Source organism: Mya arenaria, chromosome 15 (genome assembly GCF_026914265.1).
Source record: "Mya arenaria isolate MELC-2E11 chromosome 15, ASM2691426v1".
Classification (NCBI taxonomy): Eukaryota; Metazoa; Mollusca; class Bivalvia; order Myida; family Myidae; genus Mya; species Mya arenaria.
The window spans coordinates 48486149-48496380 of NC_069136.1; the positions used below are offsets into that span (position 1 = coordinate 48486149).

The window sequence follows — 10232 nt, forward strand, 5'->3', positions numbered from 1 at the left end:
CAGGAATCACCACAACAGTTTTAAATTGCCGGGGTGTTCTCCCTCATCATTCAGGACCATCCCCTACTGTCCCCAGATCAGCCTGGACCCAACACTGATCTTATCAAAGAGCGGCTAAATTTTAGTCCGAGACAGTCCGGGAGGTCGGTAGGACTGGGGCTTAATGAATGAATTTACGGAGAGTTTGCTCAGTGATATTTGTGCTTGACTCAGGTTCAGAGTGGGTGAAATTATTTTCGCGAAAACCAACATATACAAACTTGTCATGCATACTCCTGCATTTTATATGACGGATTTCTTCAGCCTGGGGGATTTCATGCAACCAGTGTACGAATATCCGCACCCATAGTAGAATTCTGGGCTTGAATGTCCTTACTGTCACTGACATTATGTTGTGTATGTCGGTCTCAATCATATATACAATCACTTACAGAGTTTCTGAAGACTCAAAGCAGATTTCAAGGAATTGTCTGATTGTCTGATGTTAGCAACTTCCGTTTTGACGAGTCATTTCTTGCTCATTCCTGATTCAATGGGTTGCGTTTTATTATCAAGTTGCGCGGGCATATACTCATTTTAGGGTTAACAGCTTATTATGACCTGCTATCCCTTTTGTGTTAAAGTCAATCGTTTTTGCGTTTCGCCTGGTATTTGCGAGTTGGGGTTTCAGCAAAAAAATAAAATGGATTTACCAAAATGTTTTCTGTATTCAATCTCTTGACATATCTGATTTTTTTAACGGATGAAATATCAATTACCCGCTCGCAATCCATATATTATAAAAATGATCATTTATCTAGTACGTACATGGTGATAATTGTTTCGCAAGTAATTTTCGATAACCAATCACTGAAGGTATTTCATTGTAAGCACTACTGTTTCTTCCCTTATTCTTTCGAAAGTTACGTAGATAATGACAGAAGGCAAAACGAATAACTTATAAAACAAACACATTTATAATGTTGATGTCATGCCAACCATTTTTTGAGCTTGTTAAACCCGGCCTTTACCAGATAACACACATTTTATAGTAAAGTATTGAAGTTTTGTGTGCTTTCAAACAGTCACATTACAGATACATACCATACTACCGTGTAGCGTGACTTCCACATTCAATTAATCATTTGTAAATAATGTCAACGTATACTGCCGTACCGCCGTTAACGCAAGTTTACGTCACGTGCGGTGTGAAAAACGTAAGGTGTGTTTTTACAGACGGTGATATAAGTACATGCGGAAATAAATGGCTGCAAGTCCATTGTACAGATAGTGTGTTAAGTCTTAACTTAAGGATATTTTGCATGTAAGATTTTATTTATAATTTTAAACGCTAAAATCAACAAAATAAATACGTTTAATATATAATTGAACGCTAGATGTAATTGATATCTTTAAACAAATAAACGAACATCAAAAACGATACGATTAAATGCAGTATAAATGTGGTATCTTATAATTTGCTAAAATGAAAAAGTTATATATTTGTTATAATTGCTGTTGGTGATACTTTTACAGACCCATAAAATGGCGTGTATGTTACGCAGCTGCCTGCTATTAGCCACAATTTGGAGTTCCTTCTCATTCGCTAATGCTGGTAAGTCAATAATATTCTGCAATAATATCAAAGGGCATGATAATAATCTGACAACATAACACTACAGTCATAGTTCATTATTAAGGTTACAAAAAAAAAACTTATCAGAGATTTCTGTTCCTGTAACTTATGGTGGCATATTGCTGCCGTTAGATAACATGTTAACGTTCGTATGGTGATATATTCCTGCCGTTAGATAACATCTTAACGTTCGTATAGTGGCATATTCCTGCCGTAAGACAACATGAAAACATTCGCGAATTGTTTTGTATTAACCATCTGTTTTTATATATATTTCTAGCTATTCAGTTAAAACTCGCGAGACCTTTTCGGTAAGATAAATATCACATGACTAAAACCAGGCTTGAAAGTGCCCAAAACTGCCATCTGTTAACTTGCTGTTTAACACTAACAGGTTAATATCTAGTTATGGTTTACGAATTCCACTTAATACGTAACATAATAACAGGTAAACTAATTGGATTCGTATTTATGGCTTCTTGCACTAACTGGTTATCTAGATATGATTTGCGAATCCCACATACAAATTAACATGATTAACTGGTTAACTAGATAGCTAGATGATTAACCCGTTAACGAAGTGCTTAACTAGAAACAATTCGCGAACGTTTCATCATCTTACGGCAGTAGCATGAAGAAGAAGAAGGAAAAAGATAATTCAAGGAAATATAACACAAACTATAAATAGGCCAACATGACCCGTCAGCAAATTCATAGAATAAAATGGCTTACGTATACAATTAGCAAACATGTAGACTATAAAATCTGTTCTGTTCTGTTCTGTTGTATATATATATAACTATTGACGAGACTGTTGGGGAAGTGGATTCAATCACAGTGGCTTGATGACAAAGGCTCATTAAAGTCACAATAAATAATTTCAACTAGCCAAAATTATATTTTATACATACTTGAACATGTATATTATCAGTATAATACATTGCCATAAACATAAAATGATATTTGAAAAAAAAAATACCCTATACTGTAATATGTATAGGGTATTTTTTATTTTTTTTAAATCTCATTTTATGTTTATGGCAATTTATTATATTGACAATATACATGTTCAAGTATGTATAAAATATAATTTTGGCTAGTTGAAATTATTTATTGTGACTTTAATGAGCCTTTGTCATCAAGCCACTGTGGATTCAATGAAGGATACAACTTTCCATTGTATCCCCCGATGGGGGATGGGTGTAAATCGGTAGTACATCCTTAACCCCTTTTCGAAAGCTTTTGGACAATGCCGTTCTTGTATAACACTATTCTTTAACATCTTTTATTTTTTCAGGCCTTTTACAAAACTTTCAGGATTTCGCGTTCTTAAATCCAGTGGAACCGTGGGAGTTTCCTACAGATGATGCATTTCCATCCGACTCCTCGTTTCCGTCGGACATCGGTTTCCCGCCCGTGTCCCCCCAAGATAATGCTTCGTCTACCGACATGGCTTTTCCGCCCGTCGGCGGTATTCCTCCGGATTCCAATTTCCCGCCTAACAACGCCGTTCCGTCTGATACCGCCTCCTTTCCAATTGTCGGGCCTCCGTCTGCTTCACAAACAGGAACCGGAGGCGATTCCAAAACAGAAACAGGAAGTGGTGTGTTGATTTCGCCAGTGGAGCCACCAACCGAAAACACGGGTACACAACTTGGCGGCGCAAACATTGATAGTGGTATGCCAATTGGGCAAAATGATGTACTCGTTGACCCGAATTTAAAAGTACCACGTTCGTCTGACCAAAACACAGATCGTCTGAATCCAACAAAAAACCAGAGCCAGATAACAAATAATCCAGGAAATACACCGGTAACAGGTGTTACAGGAAATGAACCCAACGCCCAAGGAAGGGGAGAGTCGACAAAAATTGACTGGTTTCTTCCACAGATGCCCAGTGGTGAATCGTTTGTGAATCTCCAAGACGGGACCGCAAATACCTTCTTTCCCACAGAAAACTGGCTAGGCAGAGGAGCAGCTGTGGGATCGTTAGGTCAGGTCGATCAACCACCACAAGAGCCTCCGGTAAACGAGATTGCGGCTGGTGGTGGTGAGGTTGTTGGACCTATCGATATCGGACCGGTAGGCCAACCTTCTACAGATTCAACAACAACGCCAACTACTAATACGTTTAGAGACGGAAGTGCCATTGGGTTTGCCGATTTGGTTCCATTTGGTGGCGGAATGGGCTTAGGGCCGATCGATTTAACCCCTGTTGACCTAAGGCCCGTGGACCCACTAGTACCTGTTTCAGAAACACCCACAACAACCACTACAACAACGACAGAATCAACAACGCCCAGTTCAACCACCATCCAAACAACCACTCCTCTCCGTACTACAACACCGTTGACGACCCCCGTGCAAAGCACGACCCCCAAGCGTGGCGTGGTTGCGAGTATTGCTAGTTGGTTGGGATTTTCAGGTGGTAGTGTCCAGGGTAGGGGCCAGCCCAGAGGACCAGTCATTCAAAAATGTAAGTTTTGTTTGTGTTCATGTCTATTGCTAGATCATCGTCTAGATTGGTCATCATACTCTTGTGCAAATCTAAACTAAAAGGTTATATCACTAATATACAATGCTCATAGTTTCTCGTAAGATTCCGACAAACGCGATAGTTATGTTTACGTCCATCTTAACCATACAAAAATGAATAATATTAAAGTGACACTCTTATTCAAAATCAATACATAACACATGTAAAACACACATACATTTTGAGTGATAAACCTTTAACTACTTACTAAATGCTAGCAATGCATTTGTTGAAACTATGAATTACTGACAACAAGGTTGTAATCGTGTATTTAACAGCTGAAAACACAAAAATATTAGATTGAGTGCTAAAACATTTACTCTGATCTATTATCGTGTCGTATGTTAAAAATACCGTTTTTTTGGCATATTTCTTTCAAATTTAACTCGGTATCCTTTGTAAGAACTATTGTTTTCGACATTTATGTATATTTTTTGGTAGATTGAAACATTTCTTTTAACTGAGGTATGCCTTCTTTGGGAGTTAGAATACATCTTTAAAAATAGAGCATGGATGGGTAGTAAGCTTGGACACGGGTACACGTTCAGGAAACACCGATCTGTACATGTACTCGTATATGCACCAGCATACACGGTAATCAATAAACACGTACCATGCCCGCTGTTACCCGGGTAACCTTGCATGCTCTCAATAAAAATGCATGAAGAAACTAAAGAGAAAATCTTTTTGAGAAATGTTTTTAAAACAAGCAAAACATAAATGAACAATCACTGTAGTCTATATTCAATGAACCATATTTGTTTCCTTTCAACAGCCAACTCAGAAGCGGCCCGAACGGCAGCCAATATCGAGGCGGAACTGTCTCCCACTTGTCGCATCCTTGGGATGGCGTCCCTCACAAGCCTGGGCCGTGACAAGCAGCGCTACCGGTTGTTACGCCGGGAGTGCGCAGAGGAGCGACGGCGCGCGCGACAAAGGATACGCGAGCAGCAGAGGCAGACGAGTATTGACAGCCAGCGTGGACAGGCCTTGGGAAATCGCCAGGGGAATACTGGTGAGTTGTCATCTGATAATATAGCATTAGAAACAGAAACATTTAGATCGTACGCCATAAAGCATAATGTAGAACCTAACTGACAATGTGCGAATTTATTTAAGGCAGTTTGACAGCTGCAAAATTGAATTAATTAACAAGTGTATACAATGGTTTAATGCTCAATAAGATACACGTGATAGGAAAAAAAAACTATTTAGGTGAATTCATTTAAGGATTTATCGCATTGTTTCGTTTGTTAATGCTTTGTGAACGCACGAGAACTCGTGAGCAAAAATTCAAATAAGCTTTTATCATGAGGGAAATGATCAAACTATTCTACAGCTGAGTATGCGTCGTTAACGAAGGGGTTTCAACAACACGCTTGTATAGAATAATAGTCAAATTTTATAGTCTCGTAGCTCAAATCCACTCAGAGTGCAATATTGAAATAAGAAATGACGTCATAAACCATTGAGCGTTATTAATACAACATATTTACACCTCGGCTTCCAGTCCTTAAATGAACTGCCTTTCGGCAATTGCGGTTATCATCCGATGAACGCAACATATACGGATATGTTCGGATCGCGAATCATATCATAACAATATACATGAAAACTGTTGATCTTGTTTTTGTTTGTATTGTGTCAGCAGGTCCCTTAAAACATAAATAGACATTTTAGAAAGTGTTAATTTATGATATGTTAAATGTATTGTTTCCATTAGTGTTTCAATTTTACGTTTAAAAGTGATTTTAAGTGATTGATGTTTTGCCGCGTTATTGTGACGTTATTTGACAAACTGTTACCGGTTACGGTCGGGTCGTTCTATTTACAGAATGGGTGAGAATGATTACTGTAAGGCATTTACGTTGAAGCATTTTTTCAATTCTTGAATGAAATAATGAACTATTGGTGTAAATATAATGAATGAATTGCGGGATTGATGTCATTATCGGGGATATGAACGCAGTTGGGCTCGTTAAAGTACGCGTGGAGTCCTTTGGACTCTACACACTTAAACATCCCCAATCAGATAATGACACCAATACCGCAATTCATGCCTTAAATAAACGTCAAGTTTTCTCTAAGCAATATAATAATACAAATAGTTATCACATGACGGCGCTTGTTTCGAGTGGTATCTAAAAAAAGTTGAAAGTCTTGCATTTAATACAAGAGGTTGTAATTTACTCCAAAAGGTTTTTGCAGATTTCACGAGAAAACACGAACAAACCTTAAATTATTTATATTAATTGTCTTAAAATATCGTAGAAGACAACTTAAGACGTCCCAAATTTTATTTTAATAAAATAATTATTTGTTATCTGACGTCATTTTACCAATGCGCAATAATTCTCGTTTCATTTGTATTTGTACCAAATAGCAACTCATGTTAAGTATTTAACGTATACACGCTCGTAGGCTATCTTTTTCCTCACGTGTCAAAAATCATTTTCAGGAATATATATCACAAATTTTACATATACAACCTTTGAAATTTTACTATATACATGTAATTGAAAAAAAAGGATCATATAATTATTTAGCTTTCTATGTTGCAGTTAATTTTTTCTAGATACCATGAGTCCAACTGTAGCGCGGATGGTGTTACCCCCACAAAACAGACGACTATCGGTTAGCAGAGGACGCGGGAGCGGATCTCGCGGTTGAGGCAGACTACAAAAATGATGCAGACATTTTTTTTTCTGCAACAATTAACATATACCACGTCATATTGGCGTTATAATCGCCAATGAAAGTATAAGGTGTATTGGTATCCCATTAAGAAATATTTGTGGCTTAATCAAAGATATTAATAATGTGTTCGCATCAACAGTATGGTAGTGTGTTTTTTTATACCAATCAATAAGTCGAAACGATTGGATTCTAGAATATTTGAGGTTTTATATACATCGTCCCAAATGATTATCAAATCATGATACTGCCTTTCAAATGCAAATAAATAATTTTATATTAAGAATTCTAATTTCCTCATGCATATCTTAACTACAATTTATCGCCTCAGTTAAATAAAACAGACGAGAATCTGCGTAATAAATGCGCATATATTATTGCCTTGCGGTTTTGACGGTTTGGATGTGAGATTGCCGATAACTAAGGACGCATAACGTATATATACGTAGCCGTTTTAGCTGAAGTTAGTAAACCGTCTAGAGTAACGATTCGTCAAACTCATCTGAAATGGTAAAATGAAAGACCAATATAAAATATTGTATTTCGTTTATTAAGAACATGTGAACCAAATTGTTTTGTCCTTTTCTGTGGTAAAATAAACCTATTAAGGTAATTTGTCCTAATAATTTTCATTTTTGTTTATTTTCGAAAGAATGAAAATTGTGGATTGGACGAAACTGAGCAGACATCATCATTTATTTTGATGTATGTCGTGTTTGTTGGTATATGGTCATTAAAAATGCGTTAAGTTAAAGTTGCAAGAGATTTTGTCGTTCCACTTCAACACATTACCGTACAGTTTGTTATGTTTGATGTATTAGCATAATTCATTGTCTCGTATGTGATCTATATTTTGAAATCCCTTATTTATTCCGCGTGATTGTTTGTTACAATTTCAGACCTATGAGATGTGTAATTAAACGGAAACAATAAATTGACTTGTTTACTTTTCAATTAACCCGATTTTTTTGCAAACTGGTGTACAGTACCCGTACAAGGGAATATCTTTCCCCAGCACGCACCTGACGTAAGTCGCACGAAGGGTTCAGGACGCGACATCGCTGAACATAAAACAACGTTAAATGACGGCATTGTCTGATCTGACCAATATTGGCGTCCTATGGATGTCAGCGTGTAATTGACATTAAAGCTGCACTCTCACAGATTGAACCTTTTGACAACTTTTTTGTTCTCGGAACGAGCCATTTTATGCGGAAATGCATGGAAACGAGTGATATAAAAATGCTGACAAAATATCAGATCGCAGATTTTCATATTTATGTTAAAAAATGATGTTTTATGCATTCTTCTTAAACCGTTAGAAATGGTTTAAGCCATAAAACATTAATTCTTTAGCCCAAATATGAAAATCTGCGATCTGATATTTGGTCAGCTGTCTTATATCATTGGTTTGCTGATATTTACGCAAAAAATGGCTAATTCCAAGACAAAAAATAAAAAAAAGTTGTCAAAACGGTAAATCTGTGAGAGTGCAGCTTTAAGACTTACAGATCATAAATGGAAATGTTGCCTACTCGTTTGTCTCAAGAAATATTTTAGAATTTGAGATTTGTGTAAAAGTGGGTAAAAGGGAGTTCGGCGTGATCTGAGGTGCCGAGGTATTTGTTAGATATGTCTCGGTACCGTCACCAATAACGGTGTTGAGAAAGTGTGCACGTGGCCTGGAAGCTCAGTCGGTAGAGCACCGACCCTGTCAGGAAGGGTTTCGCGTCCGAGCTACCGTCTGGATACACAGTTTTCACATCCCATTACATATATACATTTGTTTTACAAAATCCAGCTCTACCGGAAATGCAAAAGTTAAAAAATCAAATATTATTGACGCTTGATGGAACTTCACATGGCGGTGTAGCAGCTACTATTTGATGGCTTTAACTGCTGAAAACGACACAATCATACATAACTCCAGTTCAACCGAGTTAAAAATTATTACTATTACATTTGGAATTGACAGTGACATATATTTTTAATAAATAGGGGTTATTTGTTGATTTCAGTGAAATATCGTATTTGATATCACGAGTGTCAATGAAAAATATATTTTCAAGAGTTGCGAGGCCACCAGTGAAAACATAAATCTTCTTTGATCATCATCGGATAAAATACGATCTTACACTGAAACCAACAATTTTCGTGTTTCTGCTATGCTTGTTTTCAGAGTCTAATCGGTATTTTAATCCATGTTTCTAAATACCCCCTTTTTAGTATACCAGAGCACAAAGTGGTCAGCGTGAGCTATTGTGATAGGGTGATTTCCGTTGTCCGCCATCAACATTTTCCTTAAAACAACTTCTCTTAAACCACAGAGACAATTTTAACATAACTTCACAGGAATGTTCCTTTGGTGGTACTCTTCTAGGTTCCTTCAATAAAAAATGGTTCCATGCATTACTCTGGTTACCGAAAGTAAAACACTTTTGTCAGAAGCCGCTTGCCCGATCTCAAATAATTTCACAGAAATGTTCCTAAGGTGACCTTTTATCAAATTCCTTCACCCTATGTTGATTCATAAAAATGGTCGCCAGGGGGCGGGGCTTCTTTTCACTATACGTCCATATGAACATCTTTGAAAATCTTCTCCTCAGAATCCGCTGTCCCAATTTGAAAATCATTTCACAGAAATGTTCCTTAGGTGATCCTTTATTCAATTCCTTCACCCCATAGTGATTAATATAAACATGGCCGCTAGGGGACGGGGCTTCTTTTCTCTAATTGTCTATGCGGAAATCTTTAAAATCTTCTCCTCGGAATCCGCTGGCCCGATTTTAAAACAATTTTCATATAAATGTTCTAAAGTTGACCTTCTTAAAAAAAAAACATGGCCGACGGGGGCGGGGCAACATGTCACTATATGCCTATATGGAAAACTTTGATATTGTTTTCTTTCAGAAACTATTAGCCCCATTTCTGAATTATTTAAAATCTATGTTCCTATTAAGGTGACGTTCTGTCAAATTCCTTCACCCCATATTGAAAACATGGTAGCCAGAGGCGGGCTAGTTTCCACTATATGTCTATATGGCATAACTTCTTCTCTTCAGAACCATTGGCCTGATTTCAAAATAGGGCATGGACAGTTTACACTATATGCCTATATCAAAAACATTGAAAATCTTTTCTCAAGAAACCATTTCCTCGTTTTCAAAACATTTTTGTTCCAACTGTGTTTTTCAACTTCAAACCTCATGAACGTATTTCGCAGTAATGACATTGAATGTAAAACAACCTCGGATGTATGCCGGTACATCAGTTGAAGTAGTTCGTAATTATATCATTAATTAAATGTAGTGTTTTAGAGTTGTATTTATTGATCTAGGTTAAAAATGGTTGCTAGTAAGGTGTATTACTGCAAACATAATTAAGATT

General features: G+C 37.0%; 1 protein-coding gene across 2 annotated transcripts; it reads left to right on the plus strand.

Annotated features, from left to right (window-relative positions):
* Positions 1–1188: 1188 nt before the first annotated feature.
* LOC128218738 (uncharacterized) lies at positions 1189–7783 on the plus strand. 2 transcript variants are annotated; one of them, XM_052926425.1, is made up of 5 exons: positions 1189–1303; positions 1516–1594; positions 2913–4091; positions 4927–5166; positions 6713–7783. In XM_052926425.1, the coding sequence occupies exons 2-5, from the start codon at positions 1525–1527 to the stop codon at positions 6724–6726; spliced, it is 1503 nt and encodes a 500-aa protein (XP_052782385.1). In that variant the 5' UTR covers positions 1189–1303; positions 1516–1524; the 3' UTR covers positions 6727–7783. The 2 variants fall into 2 exon arrangements, with proteins under 2 accessions (XP_052782385.1, XP_052782384.1); XM_052926424.1 differs by having other exon boundaries at positions 1190–1303; positions 6727–7783.
* Positions 7784–10232: the final 2449 nt, after the last annotated feature.

Excerpts from the sequence above, each read along its gene's own strand:
- LOC128218738 (XM_052926424.1), top strand. The coding sequence starts at position 1,525 with ATGGCGTGTATGTTACGCAGCTGCCTGCTATTAGCCACAATTTGGAGT. Across the intron at positions 1,595-2,912 it reads CTTCTCATTCGCTAATGCTG|GCCTTTTACAAAACTTTCAG; the intron begins GTAAGTCAATAA and ends TTATTTTTTCAG. Across the intron at positions 5,167-6,726 it reads AAATCGCCAGGGGAATACTG|ATACCATGAGTCCAACTGTA; the intron begins GTGAGTTGTCAT and ends AATTTTTTCTAG.